Source organism: Maniola jurtina, chromosome 1 (genome assembly GCF_905333055.1).
Source record: "Maniola jurtina chromosome 1, ilManJurt1.1, whole genome shotgun sequence".
NCBI lineage: Eukaryota > Metazoa > Arthropoda > Insecta > Lepidoptera > Nymphalidae > Maniola > Maniola jurtina.
Window position 1 is genome coordinate 7,519,864 of NC_060029.1, and position 25,208 is coordinate 7,545,071.

At 34.8% G+C, this 25,208-nt stretch overlaps 1 protein-coding gene across 3 annotated transcripts in view; it reads right to left on the reverse strand.

The window, feature by feature from the left end:
* The window catches only part of LOC123867484 (neural-cadherin-like), a 201,076-nt gene that overhangs the window by 116,547 nt on the left and 59,321 nt on the right, over window positions 1–25,208 (reverse strand). Inside the window, exon 1 of one of the 3 annotated variants that reach the window (XM_045909541.1) lies at window positions 18,272–18,517. The exons of 1 other annotated variant lie outside the window; for it this stretch is intronic. In XM_045909541.1, coding sequence (XP_045765497.1) covers window positions 18,272–18,323 — 52 coding nt within the window. In that variant the 5' untranslated portion in view covers window positions 18,324–18,517. Of the gene's footprint in view, window positions 1–18,271; window positions 18,518–25,208 lie in introns of those variants that run through there. One more of the 3 variants, XM_045909549.1, reaches the window with a different exon arrangement.

A 25,208-nucleotide genomic window follows, 5' to 3' on the forward strand; every position in this document is an offset into this window, starting at 1 on the left:
AGGTATACATAATACGTATACACTTTTAAACAACACAATAAAAATTAATTAATATTATTGACTACAGAATCTTATTAAAATAAACTTAACCTGTGACCGTTTTATTAATAACTAGCCGATGCCCGCGACTTCGCCCGCGTGGATTTAGATTTTTTGAAATCCCGTAGGAACTCTTTGATTTTCCGGGATAAAAAGTAGCCTATGTGCTAATCCAGGATATTATCTATCTCCATTCTAAATTTCAGCCAAATCCGTCCAGTAGTTTTTGCGTGAAGGAGTAACAAACATACACACACACACACACACACACATACAAACTTTCGCCTTTATAATATTAGTGTGATAGGTACACTATTTACTGTCCTAGGGTTCTTGATTATTCTAATCAATCAATTTTATCAAAAAAATAATGGTAATTAGAAAACTATATTAAAAAACCGGTCCAGTACAAGTCACTCTAACCAATTTCTGCTGTCCCGGTTTTTTCTTTTCATACAGTGAAATTATGCTTACATAAAACTGAATCGATCGGCATAAAGAAAAAATTTGCCAATTTCATTGACTTTTATGGACAACTCGCGCTTGACCGAAAAATTGACTATGCCAAAATTGTTTTCACAAAAAAAGAGCCGAAGTTTCCTCAAACAGTTTTCTTGTACCGCCTATGGTTTTGTATTTCCCCATACAGTCCCAGTTAAAAAAACACACTGTATAGGTATAGCAGTTCAACATAAAATAAACTTGAATGATAGTGTGTTTTTAAAGCCAATTTAAAACACCTTATATCTAATTGCCACACAATTTTTAGATTTGAAGTAGGTGTTGCTTAAAAAGCTCTTAAATCACCCGCAATCGGTACAAGCTTCTACGACATTTTCCAAGTAGAAGGCTCAAAATCTTAACTGCTACTATACTCCACTCCACTGCGAATTGGCACGCTCCCAGGATTCTTCTTACGTAAATAATATACAGATTTCTTTAAGATTTAGTGTTAAGTGCATATTCAAACAGTTTTCCAGGCAATTATTGTAAAATATCTTATGCGAAAATTTGACAGGTGAGAGAATTCTGTCGGTGTATCGTAGTTTGGCACCATAGATGTGGACGTCAACAAACCACAACGTGGACGTGTGGACTGTGGACGTGAACAATAATATCTACACTTGCGATCAATCTAATCGAAGCAAATTCTACTCGCATATGGCATACGCCAAGACAGTTAGTGACGGCTAAGATGCGGAAGAATCTGGAGCCTTCCGTCACTGATATTTGTGCGGTTGACGCGATCCGACTTCACCTAGAGCACGGCGTGGGGACCTCAGCGGCGTCCTCGCTAAAAGGGTGCCCCTCATTGCCAAGCATGATAAATTAATTGACTGGCAGCGAGACGCCCTGAATCATATAGTAAATAGCCTCAAGAATTTCATAGCATTAAAAAGAGTGGGAGCAAGAGCTGGACGCTAATGCTTAATCGCTCCAGAAGATAGGGAAAGAGACGATGTTATGCTCACCTTCTTTCGCCCTACAATATAGATGCCTATGCCGGTCAAACATCGAGACATCTCAGTTTCATCTCAAATCCTGAGCTTCATTCTTAACATGGACAATTGTCGGTGCCGCTAAGATTATAGCGAGCATTTTGGCAGTCTTTGAGCCCGCCATACATCCACCGTGGGCCCTAAATATTTTCATAAATAGTATATCAACTTCTGAATTAAAATTTATAGTATCAAATATATAGTGTAGCTACTAAGTTTCACTGAAACTTTGTTATAATTGCGAGAATATTCAAAGGTAATGATTATAATAACTACTCTAGAAATGCAGAGATGGAATAGCATCTACGTGTAGTAGGTATCTACACAATGCAAAGCTACATGGAAACAGACTCTATAGGAGAGAGGACTCTATATGAGATTTTACATCTCACCAACGTTAATAGTATTCGAACGACGAAACACAATAGGTAATTAGCCTCAAAGTAAAACGGATATGTACTAGATTAGATTTACAGACAAAAATTCAGAAGAACCGATTTTAATTTCGTAAGGTGTATTTGCACGAACTTGAGTATTAAAACAAAGTAACTGAAATTCATTTTACTACGGAAGAATTTCGACACTAAATTTTACCAACGTTGTTAAGATGTAAAATCTTATACTAAACCTTCTGGGAGGTAAATACAATAATGTCGAAAGGGTATCTAATTACTTTCACAGTCTTGTAGCGGTGGGTTGGTAAATAGTTTAGTTAGTGCGGGCAAATTTGATAAACAAAGCTGAAAGCAGTTCCAGCAAGTACATGATGTTCCAGGAATACAGCATGCAGGTAGAATACATAATAGCATCATTAGTCATTTATACTATTACAAATACAAAAGTGCGTTTGTTTATTGGTTTATTCTTCATTCACTTCTCAACGGACCAAAGGATCGACGTGATTTTTCGTATGGATACAGTTAAAGACCTGGAAATTAACAGGTTACTTTCTAAAAACCTAAATTTATATAATTTTTAAAATTAAAAACTAAGTTATTCTAAAAGATTTAATGCACTTTCAATATTTATTAGGTCAGTTTGGTCTCCCTTCATGAAAATACTTACTTTACCTAAGAAGACACGACTTAGATATGTAATTATATATTAATTATATATAGATATGTAATTCAATAATGACTTGTTAAGTCACAAAATACTCAGCAAATATATATTTTAGTACAACTTTTTTAATAGCAATATCTAAATTATCGTCGAACGAGGTCAATAGCGAAGAATGAAAATAGCAATATTAAACAAAACGTAAATTTTAACACAAAAGCAAAACAAGGGGTATCTTTACACTAGAATAGGCTTTTTATTTTGACATTTTGGTCGACAGACATTATTGTAAAGCGCTCTCACTTTTTATTATAACTAGCGGATACCCGCGACTTCGTTTCCATGAATATAGGTTTTTAAAAATCCCGTGGGATCTCATTGATTTTCCGGGAATTCCATACATACAAACTTTCGCGTTTATAATATTAAGTAAGATTCTATAGATAGGTTATTGTTTAACGGCTATAGACTCTATATCCTATGGACACATTATTCTTTAACGCCATGCAACTAGTCTCATTTTTGTGCACAGTGTAGCCCAATCACCGTTAAAATCGCCGCCCTACTTTACATAAACATGTGGCGTTGACTTTTCAAACCAAACTTTTCAAATACTGGCACAAATATGTCTATGTACAAAAGAAAGAGGAAAAACAAACGCTATCGTACAACATTTTTAACAGTAGATATACCTACAGAAGATACTTTCACAAATTTTTGAATACTGAAATATCGTAGCAGAATTTTTATTTATGTCTGTATTATTTATATTAGTAGGTAATATCTTGTTATTAAAAAACTACCTTGTTCCAAATCGTGTTAAATTTTTCATATCCTATTTCAACGAGTATAAATAACTAGCGACCCGCCCCGGCTTCGCACGGGTGGACATTTATTTTTTCTATTTTCCGGGATAAAATATAGCCTATACGGATTCGGAAGAATCCCTCTAAGTAATGGTAAAAGAAATTTTGAAATCGGTCCAGTAGTTTTTGAGCCTATTCAATACAAACATACATAAATACAAAGGTTTCCTCTTTATAATATTAGTATAGATATATATTTAATGTGTAAAATGTAAGAGTACTTCTTTCAGAAATAAGCACATCCTTGAAATACTCGACGTGTTACACATATCTAATAACATTTATCAAGACGTATTCCCATAACAACACTAAAAGAAACTCCTTAATACCATATTTTTCATTGTAGCAACGTAATAATACGGTATATTCGACATGAGGGATTTTCCCACTTGACTTCACAATTATGTTAGGTCAAGGCTCGACTGTGTACCAAATTTCAGGGCATTACGGGTCAACACTGAATGAAGTTGAAAAATAAATAGGTGACCAGCGTCAAATTAGTCTTACATCGTGCTGAGTATTCGCTTTCATAATTTGGTTTTGAAAACTTTTTGATTTGCTATTACACAAAACATTGTGTAAAACCGGCCAAGTGCGAGTCAGACTCGCGCACTGAGGGTTCCGTACTCGGATATTTTTTCCAACATTTTGCACGATAAATCAAAAACTATTACACATAAAAATAAATAAAAATCTGTTTTAAGATGTACAGGTACAGCCCTTTCATATGATATCTACTTGTGCTATAAGACCTACCTACCTACCAAAAGTGATTTTAGTTCAACGGGAAGTACCCTAGGTATAGGTTTCTTGACAGACATGACAGACAACAAAGTGATCCTATAAGCGTTCCGTTTTTCCTTTTGAGGTACGGAGCCCTAAAAATACATATAATTCGGAGCTATTGAACAATTGATGAATTCGTTATGACAAAGTTACGTGGAAGCAACCGGCTGAGCTTTCAGTTAACCAGAAGATAGTGTAATGAATACATTGATGATATTGAACTTTTATGGTTTGAAAAGACAACTTTGGTTGTTGATTTTGACGTCGCATTGGTCACTATAATCCAAACTTTCACGATTAGAATCGCTTAATCTAATTAAACTTTGACGTCCCTGAGCACAATCACAATCAGTTACAGAAGTAAAACTATTAAGGTAAAACTAGATACACTCTTTCAAAATGATAAAGTAATTTATAAAACCATTAAATGTGGTCCTACACAATTAGGTAGTCTTTCAACGTAATTTTAGATTTGTTATGACAGGCGCTGTTAGCACAAACGGTTACATTTTAGTAATCGGGGAAATTTTGTTATGTACTCTACGTTAGAGTAAAATCAACCGTGAATAAATTTAGGGACGTGAATTTATTAAACTCTCAAATACTCTAAGGAATATGAGGGTTTCAGTGTGAAACGATGAAAAGAAAATTTGTTTCTAAGTAGGTACTGTAATCGGATACTGCAGTCAATTAATTAAATGTTCAGGTTAAATTTCCATTATATAAAAGATTTTACCTTGACGATCACGTTCGAGTAAATTAGCCTAAAAGGTAATTTAATAAGTCAGTAAAAATAACGTCTTTTAGAAAAACAATTAAAATATGCATAGATGAATAATCAAGAAAAACTTAATCAATGCAAAAATATACTTACCGTCTTGATGAATAAAAGAAGTTACTCAGATCCCATTTCTAATTTCGTCAGTCCCTTGATAACAATAATTATCAGGAGACTGATGAAATGAGAAATGGGATCTGAGGTTTCGCACATCTCGTAAAATAAACTGTAACTGTGATTTGGATCGCGAAGCTATTGAGAGTAAAGCTTTAGTAAATCCTTATTTAAACTCGTGTATTGACAATTATTTTACTATTGTTATCTTTGCTTCCTTCCTTTTAGAATCAGCCAAGATATATTTTCTATCTGAAATATAATAAAATATGATACATCATCACCAGTTTCGATTTTACAGTAACAAAATTTAATTGAAAAAATTAAAATACACAAAAAAAGCACTCTAGCTCATAAATTAACTCCTTAAAGAGTTATAGCAAATGAGAGCCTTAGTGCTTATCTCGAAGCCTGAAGTCTTAATGGTCGACAGGGCCTAGGTCTCTTAGGAACTTCCACACGCCATGGTCCAGCCCGCCTGGGTCCAGCGGCAAATAATAAATAAATTATTCATACGGTTTTTCACTTTTCAAGATCAACACATGAATTCAAGTACCATAATGTTATAATATGATACTCCTACAAACTTTCGCTTTCTCATAAGTACATAGTAGAAACAAACAACTAAAGTGACAAATCAAACTCTTTTAAATAAGGTCGTCAATATTCAGATATCGTATTTGAGTTTGCCTATACGTGATCCTTATATCCATTACTTGGACACATACATCGGTGGCCCGAGATTGAGTTATTGTCTCATCTGGAGACTGCGGCGGATGCTGTGTCGCCAATCTGTCTGGGACCCAGGTGCCCGCCTTATACGATGACACAGTTTTCAAGATATTGCTTGCGATTGAATATTTATTATATCATGAGTCCGAGCGAATCTGTAGCAATTTGTTAGAATCATGTAGTTTCGAGAAGGGTTTCAAGCCTCATGATTTGTTTTCTAAGTCACAAACTTGTAGGTAAGTTGCATCACAGCATTTCAAAATTAGAACATGTTTCTTAGAAATAGAAATTTCACAGCCGAGATGTTTTGTTTTATTAATATATTTAATTCATAATTGCTGTTTTAGTAAAATTATTTTAGTCATGAAAAAAATATTTCTGATGCAACGACAAAGTAGGTACTTAAACTTAACGTTTGTACTACTATAACCATTTGTTGTTTATTTCGTAGGACAGAACAAGATTTATTTTAACACTCATTACTTTATTAACCTTAAACAAATCATTTAAACAACAGTTCTCCCACAATATGATAATAAAATCACTAACACTTCGATAAAAGAAATGAATAGCATACATAATGAACAGAGAAAAAAGAAATGTTTAAGTAATTTAACAATTTAAACACGAGTTCTTATCTCATCTGGATAATACACAAAAGACACAGTATCTCTAATCCGCTTTCATCTTACGCGATGATACCATTTAAGCTTGAGATCGAATCTTAATTGCATGATCGGCTCTAGTAAATCCGGTTTTTACCGTGACTTTCATTTGTTGTCCATCCAAACAAATATTTTAAATAAGATAATGCCGCGACTTTAGTCCGAGTGTGCCTTTCCGGGATAAAAAGTAAAACCTATATCCGTCTCCGATATTCAAGCTATCTCTGTTGTCAAAATTGATTGAATAAATGGGTCTTTTTTGGGATAAAAAGTAGCCTTAAATGGATAAACAGTAAAAAAGCAACAGTCAGGTAGACACATTTTCGAACTTATAAATATCTACTGGTATGGATTTGAAAGGTGTCTTCTGTTGGTTTGTTACATCTTTACGTCTTAACTAGTCAGCCGATTTTAATTAGCGTAGACGTATAAATACACTGGAGATGGAACAAATAATATTTTTTATCCTGGGAAAAAAGGTTTAGAAAAAATCCTTTCGAAAGCAAAATCCACACGGACAAAGTCGCGGGCAAAAGCTTCATATTGTTCTAATGTAGGTCGTACAGTTGCAGCTTTGTTTTATAATTGAGATTACTGTACTAAACCATCTAATATTTGAAATAATTTATGTAAATGCATTCGGCGATAGGCCAAAATTGAATTACCGATAACGATTAATTACAATAATTTTACACACCTACTATTTAAACAAATCTCTCAATAATTGCTATAGGAATTATCCGATAACTGTCAATGCATTTTTGCTAACACATTCAAAACTTGTTCCATGCTCTTCTGTCTTAACTAAGTATAATGAAATATATGAATTATGGCTATAGATAACTCTATCGTCTTCAAAATTACCATTTGTCTAGTTGAAGATGGAAATTTCGAGTCTAAACCTAACATTCTTTAACGTTTTCCAGAAGTCTATGGTTTGGTGGACTCTCTGTTTAGGATAATGGTGATATATGTAAAATATATGAAAAGTTAACTAAATGTATATTAATGTAATTTAATCAGAGTTTATCCTAAAAACTAACCACAGATTTTAAAATCACAATTTCCATTGGATTGCTTGTTAATTAATGATATAATATGTTATATCGTATTTGAAAGCTCACTGTTGTGAATGATAATAATTTTATTATTATTCATTGTATCATCTAGTAAATCCGTTCCATAAAAGTATCAGCTCTGAATACCAGATCGTCTATATGCAATTCTGTAGGAAGATTAATTGAGCCCATACATCTGCGGGCCGAGATTGACTTATTGTCTCATCCATAGACTACTGTGCAAACAATTTGTCCCCCATGGCTCCACTATTACCATATCAGTTTACACATTGTTTTTTTTGGAATGTGTATTAACTGTAAGTATGACCTTAGCACTTTCACTTCAGGAATATTTGAATATTACCCAGTAGTTATAGTAAATAACTACTGGGTAAAGTTCAAATATTCGTAATGTTAGTAATGTTAATGACTCTAATACGAAAATCGTACTAATTTTACTGTCACTCGGTATTTTTTATTTTATTTTAAAGTAGCATAAAATATTTTACAAAATAAATCGGAAAGCTTATTTTTTACACTTAGTGAAGATTATTGTAACATTTCCGATTTATTGATATTGGAAGTGGAGTACACGAACAGTTTATCTGCAATTTTAAGACCTCTACATTTTTAGATTTTCCTCAGGAGCCAGCAAAGAAAATCAAGTAAGTGTCGGACAGCTAAACCCAAATAATACAAAGGTGCTCGTTAGAAATCGCTACACGTGCTCAGTATTTCCTTGGTACAATTATTATCTACAGTGGATATATTCTTGGTAGGACTGTACAGTGTACACGTTTATAAATAGTTGACTAGGTATTACCCGCGATTTCGTATGTTTCGCTCAAGTTTTTTAAAAATCTCGCAGGAATCCTTTGGTCTCTCTCAATAATAATGATCCTATTCAGACGTGTTTGCATGATGAAGTTTTCATAATCCAACTACTAAAGATAATAGCAGTTAGAATTGAAGTATAAAAAGTAAAAACTTATGTTGCATTTAGATACCTATGTATTCCATTTTTTAGAAGCCGTAAAATGCAATTAAGATTGAATGCACCCAACCCCTCATACAAATAGGCTGCGGCTATACTTCGGATCGAGAATTCTTGGCTTCGGATCGGATGCAGTGCAGTAAAGAGTCTAATAACACAACGTAATTCAATAATTTTATCACAGTTATTGTTTAATTAATAAAAAATAAAACACTGTTTATTTAATATAATTTAATAATCTGCCATAATAGGTACATTAAGGCCTATATAGGCGAGGGAGTCTTACGTTGCCTTCAAACTACGGAAATATAATATAATATAATATTACATCCCAGTGTGAACAGTGACATTTCAAAGTAGGGTGAGCGATATTTATATATTATATTATCATATTTCCATAGTTTGAATGCAACTTTAGGAGGACAAAAGTCCTTTATCTTTTGTTTTGTGTTTCGTCGTACCTACTACTATTAGTCCATGGTGTGCGTTATGCGATGCAGTTCCTAATGACACATTTTTGTCCTCCACGGACAGTTGTCCCTCGACTGCAAAGGCCATAATTTGTATATTAGAGACTTCGTGTTTGAAACCAGCATTATGGTACTTGGCTAAATCACTGAGCTGTTTTTCAACAAAGTAAACTAGAACTGTCGAGTATGCGATTGTTTCACTAAATCGTTATGCAAAAGGAAATAGGTATTTCGGAACCTTATACATTGTGCCGACTTCTATGTTTCTATATAAAAGCCTACATTCGTAAAGTTGTGACGCCAACGAAAACCCTCGTCACCGGCGTGTCTGAAATTAGTTTTTGTATTTACTACTGGACTACGACCAGTATAAGATTTTACATCTCGCTTCGTTGGTAGATTTCGAACATCGAAAAACTTTAATTAGGATTCACAATAAAATGGATCTTGACAGCTTTTTTATAAAGCTTAAGTTCGTCTATACACTATCTACAGCCAGCACTTCAAGCGGAATCTTTCCAAATAAAAATCGGTGGTACCGAATGCAATGGATCGTTTGAAGATCCATTTGACTCTAACGTTTGTGTTTCAAGGTTTGAATACTAGGTATCGACGTGGGCGAAATATGAAATCTCATACTAACTTATTGAGCAAGTTCTGTTAAATAAAATAAGACGAATGATCCGAAGCACTGCCAGGAGTAAATCTTCTATTATGTATAGTGACCCAAGATTCGTCGCGTTCTGTGGATATTTATATACACCTATGTTCAACATTCAAAATGACGATGGAGAATGCATTGAAATTCACGTTAAAGTTAAAGGAAATACACAATACACTTACAAACGTGGATAGCTAGGTTCAATTAACACAGAACCAGCGTTATTTATACAACTGATTGTGTCACTAGTGTCGAGTTCAAAATACGCATCATGTTTTGATTTACATCATGTAGTTTGTGGTCTAGACATTTGGCTTAAACTTTAGAAAAAACGAATGGAATCCTAAACTGAACAATTAGTAGATCTGAAAAGCGTCCCTGTCCACTTTTTCTTTCTTTTCTCTTCATTGTTACAACTTTCTGATACAAAAAAAAGTAAAACATTATCTAAATACAACATTACATCCAAATCGTAGAAACGCTTCGGAGAAACTATGTTATGTACTCTAAATAGCCGTGGAAACTCAGCATAACTATACACTATGCCCATCGCCACTTCAGTCTTGCAACCCTGCTATGTCGGCTATTCTGGTTCTCCTACGGATCTCCTAATTTCTGATTTGGTCACATAGAGAACTACAAGCGTAGCTCTCTCCATCGTCTAATGAGTGATTCTGACCTTCCTTATGAGGCTCACAGATAGTTAATGACCTTGTCTTGAATCCATAATATGTTATCACTGGCAACACGCACTGTTCGGAAAGTTTGGCCTTCAAGCACTAAGTTATTTTGGATGACAAGATATATCAAAGCTTCCCAGAAAACAGCCACATTTATATTTATATTTTAAAGTATAATTATAGTTAAATAATATATTTTACTATAAAATATCAAATTCATTAACGTCACATCAAACATTTAAAGTGGGCGGTATAAAGGTAACAAAATATTATTTTCGACCTTTGCTTTGATAATACCTTCAAAGTGAAACCAAAATGTTACATTATAATCCATCCATCATCCATCAGCCTGTAAGCGCCCACTGCTGGACATAGGCCTTTCCAAGAGCGCGCCACCAAACACGGTCCTCCGCCTTCCTCATCCACCCGCTCCCCGCCACCTTCTTCAGGTCATCGGTCCAGCGGGCTGGAGGTCGTCCCACACTGCGCTTACCGGTACGCGGTCTCCACTCCAGAACACGTCTGCCCCAACGGCCGTCGGTTCTGCGACAGACATGGCCTGCCCATTGCCACTTCAGCTTGCTAATCCTCTGAGCTATGTCGGTCGCTTTTGTTCTCCTGCGAATTTCCTCGTTCCGGATTTTATCCCTAAGAGTAATACCCAACATAGCTCGCTCCATAGCGCGCTGAGCGACTTTTAGTTTGTGGATGAGGCCAACTGTCAGTGTCCACGTTTCTGCTCCATACGTCATCACAGGTAGGACACACTCATTGAAGACCTTAGTCTTAAGGCTTTGCGGTATCGACGATTCGAAGACCTGACGTAGCTTTGAAAATGCTGCCCAGCCCAGCTGGATTCTTCTGTCAGCCTCCTTGTCGAAGTTGTTTCTACCGAATTTTATAATCTGGCCGAGGTAGTTATATTCCTGAACAACTTCGATGCTGACATTGCCGACGGTGACGGGTCTTGAGGTAACGTGTTCGTTAAACATGACTTTCGTTTTGTCTATATTCATCTCAAGACCTACTCGTCTGGAAGAACAGCTAAGCTCGATCAGCATTTCCTCAAGGTGTTGCAGCGATTCAGCCAGTATGACTATGTCATCCGCAAATCGCAAGTGAGAGATATTTTCGCCATTCACGTTTATGCCTCGACCATTCCAGTCCAATACCTTAAACACGTCTTCTAGGGCACAGGTGAAAAGTTTGGGAGATATTACATCTCCTTGCCTCACACCTCTCCGTATAGGGATCGGATTCGTTTGTTGGTCTTGAACTTGGACGGCCATGGTGGCGGAGTCATACAAACATCTCAACACTTGGATATAATGCCAGTCGACTTGGCATCGCTGTAATGAATCCAGAACAGCCCAGGTCTCGATGGAATCGAAGGCTTTCTCGTAGTCCACAAACGCTAGACAGAGAGGCAGATTATACTCCTGAGTCTTCTGCATAATCTGCCGTAGCGTGTGGATGTGGTCTACGGTACTGTAGCCTTTCCGAAACCCAGCCTGCTCCGGAGGCTGAAATTCGTCAAGTCTTCGGGCGAGACGATTCGTAATAACCCGCGAGAACAGCTTGTACATTATAATAACCCTTTAAAACTCCTTGTACATTTCTGAATTTCCATAAATAAGCAACTTTATGATTTATTTATTTAACAACATTTACTTACTTCCTTCTAAAATCACTATGACTAGTTAATATTATAAGTGGGTGTGTTTCTTTGTTCGTTTGTCCTTCAATCACGCCACAACAAAGCAATTATCCGGGAAATCAAAAAGTTCGAACTGAATTTTTGTAAAACCATATGAACCATCGAGAATATTCAGTAATGGACGGTCAATGATTTAAATATAGTCGTTTACCATAATCCAGGGACCTGATGGTGTTGGGGGCCTCCTGATTGTGCCAATAAGGTGTCCACAGGTGATTTTCTGATCTAAGATGTAAAATTCCACGTCTACATTCAATTTGGTTTCGCGGAGCCGCCGTTAATTGCGAATGAGAGTAGTGAGTGTTGCTATTTCTGGAAATGGCCATTTTTTAACCCGGACCGAATGTAATTAATAATACCAGGAAAAAAGAGCTGTTTTGTGCTTAGTGTTAATCGAAAGTAGGTATACGGACCTATATTCTAGTTACAAACTACAGATTAAAAGATTGATGCGATACTCGTAGGTAGGATGATACAAGGGATGTAAGCTTTATTGTGATTTGTGACGATAACAGCTTATTTGATCATACGAAGTCTTATATTATATCAACGAACTTAACAATATTCCGACATGAGGCAATAAATGCCTACGTTGAAAGCCACGAAATCTTGACAATACAAAGTACCGAAATATCGCAATACAAAATATTACGAGTTCGACGTAATTCTTAGCAAGAATGAATCGGCTACTTTTGCATTCTTTCCATGCCAAGCGAGGAATATAGGTTACGTGTAGACTCGTAAAGAATAACTCCATGCGAATATTTTTAAGATTCGTACCTGCATGGATTTTAAATAAAGAAATTTACTTTGTACATGTAATAACGGATAATTTTTTATTACTAATTAATAAAATAAGTAAATAGGTAGCTATTTACTTATACAAACTTTTCTGAGTTTTATTTTTTTACAAAAAATATCTATAAGATAACAAGTAAGAGTTTTAGTTATTTGGGGACTGGTTTCAGCACATTATGTTTACAACAATATTTACAAAAAGTATGTAAGTCAGTTATTGTAAGAAACAGAACTAAACTTAAAAAGCTTCTTTGAAAAAGAAAAACACAAGTTAACTAACTAAGCCAATATTATAAAGGCAAAGACACCATTCATAATAATATTGTTACGATAAGTTTTCAATAGACACAAATGGCGAAAAACTGATTAAAATTTATTATTACAGGGGGTAAGCATTAAGTTCAAAGTTTCAAGATAAGTACCTACCACATTTTTTTCCCCCCCATAGATCTGAATAAAAGTTTTCAAGAACATTTAAAACATTTTTACTAAGCACCGCAGACTTTTTTAAGGTCAATATAATTTATGAACACTTAAAATCGTAGCGACTTCGCAAACTTTTTACTAAAAAAAGGAGTTTAACTTTATATTGTTAAACCTTTTAACGATTACGATCTATTAATAGTACTGTAATAATGATTAAATAGTATTATTTATTATTGTGCTTTTTTCTATCACCAACAACCGTGTTTGTAGATCGTTGCTGATATAATGTGAACTCAACTAATAATTACTTTAACAAAAATAATAAGAAAATAAGGAAACACATATTTTACCAATCCGTACTGAGTTTCAAAATTAAATCATTCTTATGTAGGTATGTACATAAAACAAACGCTATGTTGTCATCTAAATATTATATATATAATAATGATTTAGTTTTCAAACATAATAAAGTGCATAAATACGTAAATGTAACGTAGTACGTAAACACACAAATCTGATACAGAAAGCTACTAAATCAAAATTATAACAGAATAAACTAATTGAACCTAAAGTAATTTTCCATTAACTAACGAAATATTAATTTTGGTTGGTTCGAAGTAGTTTGGTCTCAAATTTGGGCCACAACTATTTGCTGGAATAAATCATCATTATGTTCATAGATAATAATGCATAACATTAGGTCGAATGTGGTCCATAATGACTTTGCGGCATATTGCAAGATAAAAATTGACAATCTCCAGAATGCAATCTCTGCAAAAAGTTGGAATTGGTTCATTAGTTGCAGCGTAAATAAACAAATGAACAAACGAACGAACAGACGCCACCGTCTCAAAATTAGTACTTAACTAGCTGATACCCGCGACTTCGTTCGCGTGGATGTAGGTTTTTCAAAATTCCCGTGGGAACTCTTTGATTTCCGGGATAAAAAGTAGCCTATGTGCTAATCCAGGGTATAATCTATCTCCATTATAAATTTCAGCCCAATCCGTCCAGTAGTTTTTGCGTGAAGGAGTAACAAACATACACATACACATACACACACACACACACACACACCCACATACAAACGTTCTCCTTTATAATATTAAGTATGATTGTTACAGTATCTAGAAAGCTAAAAAGCAGAATATCTTGATATTAGGAACTACAATATGTAACTATCGAAGTGTTTTTTGAATTTTTCGCTTACATAAAAGTCAAATGACGTTATGAGTAAATTATTAGGTGTTTAGAAATTTAGAAAAGAAAATAATATATGTATATCGAATAAATACGGTAATGCTAAGATGTAGCAAAAAGCGGTAGGTAAAATGGTTGATTTATAAAAAAATATCAAAATAAAATGAATAGGCATGAAATATTTTTCTGCAATTTATCTAGGTCTGAACACGTTTTATATTACTGGTATAAATTGTGAGCTTCAAGTAAAATAATAAAGGTCGGAAAAGATGACGCAGATATTTAAGAAAATTGTGTAACTTTTATAAGCAAAAGACACATTTTTCTTGACAAATTAGAATTAGAATTTTTCGCGAGAATAAACTGTTAACTTTATCTTTTATAGTCTTAAACGAGTTTAAGTCTTAAGCAAGTTAGTTTTAAGCAAGAAACTAAACAGTGGAATATTGTGGCAACTTTTTTAAAATAGTAAGATAGGATTTTTCAATGAAACTCGACTGCTCAAAGTTAAGCAACACCTAAAATCTAAGCATACACACGTATAGTGGATTTTGTTCCAAGACTTCTTACAACGATGTCGTCAAGGTAAATAATGGGTAAACTTTCTTTTCTGTTATTTTGTTTGTTCCGTGTGAACGCATAATGAACATTTACTCGAATTAACCTCCCGAGTGAACTCTGTGATCCCGCATTTACTTTCTGCCAAGCCACAAACGCTTTGCGACGCTACAAATTTAAAATTTCTCATTACAAGGGACATGTTAGTAATAATAACCGGGAAGGAAGGCTTTACTCACTCGTTAAGGTACAAAGATTTATGCCCTTACTCAAGACATTTTCAACGTTGCTCAAATGCCGTCAAGAGACTTCTTTTTAAAATTTTTACTTTTTCTCGTGACTTCGTCCGAGTGGATTTAGATTTTTAAACATCCCGTTGTAAATTCTTAAAATCCTTTCTTAGTAGAATCTCAAGTTCCTCATTCAGAATCTCAAGTTTTCAGATCCAGTCTAGGTTTGAGTTGTAAATAATCTTAAATCTAGTCAACTCCTTGCCAGCACTTGCCGGCATTTTTCAGTAAAATCTACTTCGGAACCAGTGGTAGAGTCTTTACATATAAGTGGCACATGCTGTCCTACATATGGAATAAATAAATTCATTTAGTTTCATTTCAGCCAGTCAGTTTCTCCTTTGACCATAAAGACTAGCGACCGTTCGCAGCTTCGCTTGCGTGGTAATATAAAAAACCCTGGCTCTATTCCTTGTCTACATAATAAATGAAAACCTTGTGCAAAATTTCAGCTTTTTGGGGCTAAAACTTTGAGCTGGGCGTTGACGAGTCAGTCAGTGAGTGAATCAGGACTTTTCTTTTTTTTGTATGAGATAACAGATAACTGTTATACTATTCGATTTTCGATACGATATTATTATGGACATTGAAATGACATTCTGTTTTAACGTAACTCTGCTAGGATATTTTTCCTTGTAGTAATTATAAATTTGTATGATTAAAAAAATACCAGTGATGCCAAAGGGACTGAGTTAATCATTTTTCCTCCTGTAGTAGCGGTAGCAATTTGAATTTGAAAGCGACTTAATTAGAGACCCTTGGCGAATGAGTTCAACTCTCATTTTTCAAAAGATCCTCCATTTGGACATGGTTTTAAGTTATTGCAATCACTACTCATCATTACCCTTCTTATAAATTCGAAATTGAGTTTGCTTGTTGGTTAATTGATTTGTCTGTTTGTCCATCAATCACGCCGCAATGAAGCAATAGGATCAGCGTGATTTTTGCCTGGATATAATTAAAAGTCCTGGAGAGTGACACAAAAAAAGTGACGCGGACAAAGGCACGCGCATTAGCTAGTGAAACCTTTTAAAAATATTTAATAAAGATATATTTTAAAACTTCTGAAAGCCGTACAAAGACCATAAGTTGGATATTTTCTGAAGAAATACTATGACTTATTATAAAGTGAAAACCTGAAAAATGTTTTTTAAATGAAATTTTCCGATATTTAGCCCATTAAAGTCTTTGATGTTTCATCTAAAAATTGATAATAGCTCAGCTATTGTTTGGATATTGCAGCGGCGAAGGCAACAGCTTTACTTAAAAACTAGACCTTGATCTAATCGGGTAATTAATAGAAAGTTGACCTTTCTATAATGTCTGCAGTATTCAAAAGTGGCAAAAATTTTTTATACTCTATAGGCAAATCAATGCTTTATGTACGAAACATAATTTTGTTACAAAAAAGCCAGACTAAAGATGATAAAGTTAATTTTGACTTTTATTTGTATTTTTTTTTCTGTTATACTTAAAGGCGTTAGTGCAACCTTTAATGGTAAAGTGTGGATGTTTGGATGTTTGTTACTCAATCACGCAAAAACTACTGAACGGGTTTGGCTGTTTGGAATGGAGATAGATTTTACGCTGGATTAACACATAGACTACTTTTTATTCCGGAAAATCAAAGAGTTCCCGCGGGATTTTAAAAAACGTAAATCCACGCGGACGAAGTCGCGGGCATCAGCTAACCTAAATAAGTACTTAACCTAAGTACCTAATAAAGGCCAACGGCTCTGACTCTCCGAGGCACGGAGGAAACGAAATCCAGTAACTTGGATCGTCAGAACTAGACCATACATCTACACAGCTAACTATAACAAATTATGAAGCTGAAAATGAGAAATCAAAATCACCGCAGATTTTTGCCCTAAAGAGTTTTTTTTCCATGCGGCTCTGTTAATAAAGAACTATTCGTTCCTTTTCACTATTTTCGTTTCAATAAAAACTGCGGGCGTAGTTCGGAGATGTGTGAAACTCTTAGTGCACTCTACATTGTGGAATGGAGCGTAAAAACAGATAAATAACGTGAAGTCGTGAATAAATAGGGGTTTATACTCTCCACTGAAGTACTCGTACTTTTTATTACTTTGAGCTACCTACCTACTATATATTATACAATATTGTGTACCTTGTGGATATATTCATAATTATTAATTACTACTAATAAAAATTTCATTTTTATTTCCTATAAATTATTATGCCAGTCCTGCTTTACCAATCTCAATCGATTTTTTAACCCCCGACCCGAAAAGAAGGGTGTTATAAGTTTGACGTGTGTATCTGTGTGTCTGTGGCATCGTAGCTCCTAAACTAGTGAACCGATTTTAATTTAGTTTTTTTGTTTGAAAGGTGGCTTGATCGAGTATTCTTAGCTATAATCCAAGAAAATCCGTTCAGCCGTTCGAAAGTTATCAGCTATTTTCTAGTTACTGTAACCTTTACTTGTCGGGGGTGTTATAAATTTTTATTTTACACTTGTAGTTTTTAAGGTTCACTTTTTAAACAAGTGTAAATTGCAGCCCTATATAATTTTATTTAAAAGCGTCATATACCTATTTCTTTCCTAACAACGTTCTTTCAAACAAATTAGCTGTAGATATACAGTTTACTTTAAATATGGTGTCGCAACAATTTTTATTATTATAGTTTTCGCTGATGCGATGCTAACTTACAGTGTTTTTACTCGTATAACAAAAAATATAAACATAAAAAAATGATTCTAGGACAACGTTCATTTATTGATTGCAAGATAATCTTCTCTCGCATAAGTATTTATTTCTTTTATAATGCTCTACAATTAATCACAATGTAGACATGTTGTTGTTTTGGTAATATTTTTTGAATATTATATGTCAAGAGCAGCATAATATGTTGGTACCTAGATAGGTGCTGTTCGTTAACACCCAGAATATTTTCAGGGGGTCCACCATATCCGCGCGTGCAGGGAGTTCCGGCGGCGCTTCACCGCATGATGCACTAGTGTCAACTCTGGCACACACACACTCGCATCACACTTAACAGCATTCCTCTGTATCACAGCACGGCACTCTTTATTTATACTCCATTTCCATACGCGATAAAATAGTCGGTATAATGAGGGTAGGGGGTGGCGCGTAAAGCGAGCGACCGTCGTACGAGCGGGAGCCAACTGCCGTTGCCGCGTCGCTTAGCCCGCCCCTACTACCCCGCCTTGCCGCCGTTGTGGAAAACGAGCAACATTTCCAAACACAAAAACACGTCCTAATAACCAATTAATGTTTCCGAATAATTTAGAGCCCAGCTTTTAAGAAGAATAATAAATAAAATGTTCCTACCTACATTTTTCTTGGGCAGGATTGAAATGGATCTTTCCATGTCGGTAGGCACCTAACTACTGCCATTCTTTAACAAGCTTTTAACATTAATTAATCTTAGGAAGGACTAGCCTGCCATGAGCGTTTGTTTAGTAAAAAAATCTACTACAAGTTCAATAAAAAATATTTTCCGCAAGTTATTAGCGTTTTAAAGTTCTCACTTGAAAAACCATAGAGTTATGTGATTCTCCGGTATAATAAGTTGCCTAAAATTTGTGACTATGTGCATTAGCGGGATACAAGCTATCTTGTACCGATCATCAAAATCGGTTAAGCGGCTGGACGTTGAAAAGGTTAAAAGTCATGAAAACAGACAGACAGATTCGCTCTTGCTTTTATTATGTTTGTAATGTATTATGTATGTTGTTTGCGTAAGAAAGAAAAGAACAGCAGGGACACTTCCAAGTAAATTAAGTGTATGTAGCATATTTATTTCTTTGGCAATTTGTATGTATGAACTCGACACCGAATATTTTATGTGATATCTCTACTATTTCCTGAATTTATGTTCTCTAAACATAATAAAATCGGCTATAGAAATGTAAAAGAAATATGTGAACATATACCTACCTATATTAGATTTCTGGCACGAGAGATGAAAATAGCCATACGCTCCGCCACTTAATTATAGTTCACTCTGAATTATTACTATTATCTTAAGGCACTCAAAAAGCCGCCTTTGCCGCTAGCATGGCAGTATATACTAGATTATAGTCCGAGTAGCTCTAGCCTCTAGGTATCGTTTTCACAAAATGCGTCCACGCACACACACACACTCACACACACACACAAAAGTACAAAAATAATTGAACTCTGAAATGTCTTCAATACGTTCTGACAATCAAACTCGCACTTAATTTATAAAACCCGCACATTTATTGAGAGTTAAAAAACAAGTAAAATAAAGTCACTTTTTCAAATTGAGTGTAAATAATTACTGAACACATTGAACCAATTCAAAGGAGTGGAAAATTATTAAATCACCAGATTTTGAATTGGTAACAAGTAGCAACGAGTCATTGACAGTTTCCATATGAATTTTATGCGATTTCATTCAATTTTCATTTTTTTATTACAACTCCAATTAAGTTTTAAATAACACCAGTAGGACTTTAAGTTTGTAACAGGTACATTTTTTCACGGCACGATGAATATATTGTTCCTTGTATCACTATTTACTTCTCATATTGGTTGTTGGTTTGTTTTTTAATTACAGATAGTTAAAGATCTGAAGTGTGACGAATGTTACCTTTTATCCAGGAAAATCAAAGAGTTCCCAATCAAAATCCTAAAAAATCAACCTAAAATCCACGCATATTTAGGCGTGGGCATCATCTAGTATTACCATAAAATTTATAGGTATGATGTAATATCATTGATAACTTCATATTAATATAGTCTTGGTAGTCAAAAATCGTTTTCGAAATCGTTTTTAGACCTCTTTTCACTATGTACCTACGTTTCAAAGATGAATGGTAATGTAGCTAAAGCTCATCTACGTGGAATTCGGTTTTAGTTATTCCTGAAGGACTCTTGAATTTTCTGGGATAAAATAGCCTATGTGTTGTGTAAAATCAGGATACTTATACCTACTAAGCTAGATATCACCATCCCAAAATTCAGCCGAATCGGTTGCTACTGTGGCGTGAAGGAGTTGTAAATATCCAAACTTTCACATTTATAATATTAGTAAAATAAGATCCTCTTAGTTATACTGAATATTTGCTTTGTATTAAAAAGAAACCGTAATCATTAATAATTTAAGTAATAAAGTCATACAGAACAGACAGAACTTGAACGTTATGCACTTGATTGAATTTAGAAACTAAACAATCTACTTGACTGACTAAATATTTGTAGATATAATATATTATTACATATGGCAAAATTATATTATATCGATGATAGTATCTATAAATGATAGGTGTATGGCAGTAAGCGACAAAAAGATTTCTATAAACGTGAATGCGAACATATGAATGATTATTGCCTTTCAGAAATAAATCTGTCTCTACACATAAAGAGAAATGTTCTGACTCGCTAGCGTAACGTACAATAAGGACGGTGACTTCCTTTTATGACATAGCTAGTCCCCGAAAAAGGGAATTTCTTACAGCGGTAGCCGGTAAGACCGCTATATAAAAAGGGTGTGATAAAACGGCTTCAATTAACTTGCAAAGTGATATTAAATCCTCTTGATAACAATTACACGCAGGCATTTCTCAGACTCGAAATAAAAATTAAGACTAACGATTATGTACGTAACGGAATGCCTATAGGTAATGTTCGTATCTGTTTGCTCTTGATACTAGCAATTGCCCACTGGTTCGATCCGTGAGAATTTCGAAAAATTCGGCCTTTGTTCCTTGTCTACACTATAAAAAGAACCTCTGTGCAAAATTTCAGCTTTTCAAGTCCTAATATTTGGGTTGGGCGTTTGATGAGACAGACAGTGACGAGTTATGATTTTTTTTTATCAACATTCTCAAAGCATATAACTGTTCAAAACTACGCTTATCTTCAACGCGTTCTATGTACTGATGCTCAGCGTTTTAACTTAGTAATAGCTTCCTCTAAAGTGGATAAAAAATGAGAGGATCCTTCGTCAACTTTTTTTCGCTTTAAAACTAAGTCTGTTTTCTATGCATCTTGTGCGTTCTGTGTACGCAGGGAAGTTTGAACATAAATAAAAGTAAAGCAGCCCCGTGCTTTGCCCGCCGGCAACAATCATTATGGCTGCCATTACCTTACCTAGGTAAGTGAAAAATCCTTTTAATCTATACTAGTAGGTACATAATATTATTACAGACGAAATTGGAAATAATACATAAAATCAAAATTTAAAAAACCCCCGACACAAAAACGTCTATAAGAAAACTAAAAAAGAGCGGATAACTTTCAAACGCCTGAACCGATTTTCTTCGATTACAGCTAAGAACACTCTCGATCAAACCACCTTTCAAACAAAAATAACTAAATTAAAATCGGCTCATTCGTTTAGGAGCTACGATGCCACAGACAGACCCAGATACACAGATACACGCGTCCAACTTATAACCCCTCTTTTGGGTTTAAAAACAAATTCATACATACCAATGTATTTAAGATTGTTCTTGTTCTTTGTAGGAACATAATTAATTTATCAACCAGTTTATAAGTAGTGTGTGTTTTTATAGACGTTTATCGACGTTTATAATACTTGTTTCTGAAGCGTTTGAGAAACCTTTACAAAAATGTAAATGCGTAGTATTACCAAATTTTGATCTTAGAAAAGATGAAATAATAAACAACCTCTTATCTTCTAAAACTTCGTTTCATTATCTAACCATTTAATTTTGGAATGAATGCTTTATTTCATTATTAATATTATAAAAGCTTAAATGTACTCCTAATACAAAACAATTTAATTTCCAAGGCCCTTTTATTTAAAAGAAAGTGACTTTTTAGCTCATTGTTAATGTTTACTTATAAATAAGAAACACTTACGACATTACGTCGAACAAAGTTTAGGTGTCTGACCATTTAATGCGTAAAGAATGATTTCTCACGCGCCATTTTAATTTTGTGTGTCAAATATCATGCCAAAAGTACGAATTTAGTCCTTATTTTAAAGGTGAACCGGGTGAACCGTACTTTTCACATGACAGTTGCCCCCTAGAGTTAAAATGGCGCGTGAGACGTCATTTTGTACAGACTATACCAAAATTTGATTTGAGTCAACCCGTTTTGCATGGCGTGGGGACTGACGTGTTGCAAATGTAATTTTATAGAAGTATAAATATAAATTAAAAATTTATAACACCCCCGACATGTGAAGGTTACAGAGTATAAACTAGTTTCATATAATATGACTGTATCAATGATCAAATGTAAAGAGAGACGAGTTGGAAATAAATAACATGGGAGAATTTTCGAATTGCGATCACAAATAAGAAAACATGAAGATAACAATCGGAACAAAGTTTTGAAACTTTCTTGCTGCAAATCTCTTTCTCCCTCTCGGAATACCCTTTCTATTTCAAAATGATCATTTTGCAGCTACAAAGACGAAGTTTAGTAAAACTTGTAAGAAGTTCAAAATGGAATAACTCCGGCAGTTGATGAAACATGTGCTTGTTTAGCGACAAGCGGTCTTCTGCCACTTTAATAACATGGATACAGTGTGTAGGTGTATATACTTAGTTATGTAGGTACTTAGAAGTTCAGCATTTTATTAAATATCTACTGAAACTAGGGCCGTAACTCATGTATGCTCCTAAGTTTCGCTTTGTTTATAGACTAGCTCATGCCCGCTTTTTTAAAAATACCGTGGGAACTCTTTGACTTTCCGGGATAAATAGTAGCCTATGTTACTCTTCAGGTGTTCAACTATACCCATGCAAAAAATCACGACAATATGTTGCTCCGTTGCGACATGATTAAAGGACAAACCAACGAATCATTAAACCAACAATCAAACACACTTTCGCATTTATAATATGGGTAGTGATAAAATAGTAATAATAGATTGGGTAGTGATGTCACACTCTATTACGCCAAAAGTTCACTTGCGCAGCTTTGAGATGAGCTTCCTCATCACAATTCATGCATCTTCACTTGAATAGCTTATACGATAAACGAGGCAGCTGATCGGATCGCAAACCGAGCCGTTTAAAATAGGTAGTTGGAATTTCTAACAAATTTTATTAAGTATGCATAGTGATTAGTATAGTAAGTAGGTAATTTGGTGAAGTCTGATCCCACAAAGTTCTATTGCGTTAATAGAACTTTATAGATTTTTTATATTCTAGATATTATAGATTTTTTATAGCTTTATGGGCGTAAGTACCTCAAAAGGAAAAACGGAACCTTTATGGGATTACATGGTTGTCTCTCTGTCTGTCCGTCTGTCGCGTCTGTCAATAAAAACCTATAGGGTATTTCCCATTGACCTAGAATCATGAAATTTGGCAGATAGGTAGGTCTTATAAAGGAAAAAATCCGAAAACCGTGAATTTGTTGTAACATCACCAAAAAAAATATTAAAAAGTGTTTCAATTTTCAAAGTAAGATAACTATACCTACCAAGTGAGGTATCATAATATGAAAGGCCTTTACCTGCCGCCTATATTGCCGCATAATAGTTTTTGATTTATCATGCAAAATGTCGGAAAAATACCCGCATACGGAACTCTCGGTGCGCGAGTCTGACTCGCACTTGGCTGGTTTTTTTAATCTTTGGGTACAGATACGTTATTGCTCGCGTCGCGGCCGTTTTATATCTCGCTTATGCTGCGGGTCGAGCCAGCTGCTAAACTTGTGGTTGCCTCTAGTGGAATCCCAGCTTAAGACGAATAGTCGTAACTAGCTGATACCCGCGACTTCGTTCGCGTGGATGTAGGTTTTTAAAATTCCCGTGGGAACTCTTTTAATTTTCCGGGATAAAAAGTAGCCTATGTGCTAATCCAGGGTATAATCTATCTCCATTCTAAACAGCCCAATCCGTCCAGTAGTTTTTGCGTGAAGGAGTAACAAACATACACACACACACACACACACACACACACACATACAAACTTTCTCCTTTATAATATTAGTGTGATATATCTGAGGTTTGAGTTTAGTCTTTTGTCTGTTCTTTTGTATAATCAGCAAAGATTAATAATGGGTATCTAAATAAGGAAAATTCGATCATCGACCTACTTGTACGATCACATTTTTATTTGAGAGATTACCGCAGCCACCAGAGACGCGCCCGGAAACGTATTTCATTTTTCAACAACAGTCGTTGGTAATATTGTGTTACTAAACCAATAACACAATAGGGTGCACAAAATGTGGTAAGTATATTTTGCGAAGGAAATATCATACGTTTGCGGTACCTTTACTTTTTTCGTATCGCAAATAATGGCTATTGGTGTATTGACTCTTGGTCTATTGTGTGACAATGTGGTTTTATGAAATTGTACTTCGGCGATTCTGAGTCGACGTCGCGTCGCGCGCCGCATTCTCATAAACATAACTGTAAATTACGCAAAAGTGATAAAAGTGATTTCATTTCTACCTATTAGTAGCACAGGAATTTTTCTTCAAGAGTGTTTTAATTTTTTAATGTTTAATTAATGAAGTAGTTAGTGGGAAACTCTCATACTAATCTAATTATTTATTTGTTTGTATTTTCAGATGCGGTTCATTTCGGACGTAGCACGGACAATTATATCTAGGTATCTTCACCTCTATAGATCAATTAGTATGGTGTTAGTTATACAAAGGGGTTATAAGTGGCACCGACACCTTCAAACCGCAAGTCTATGAAAAATATTCGTCCGCGTCTAAGCGAGTAGCTACGCCACTGAATAATTTTCTGGTATATTTATTTAAGGCATATTATTTAAAACAGGCCAAAAGTTGGGTCCCTCTACATTTATCGTCGTTACGTGATTTTAAATTCAAATCGGTTCAATTGAAAAATAGCATTTGACT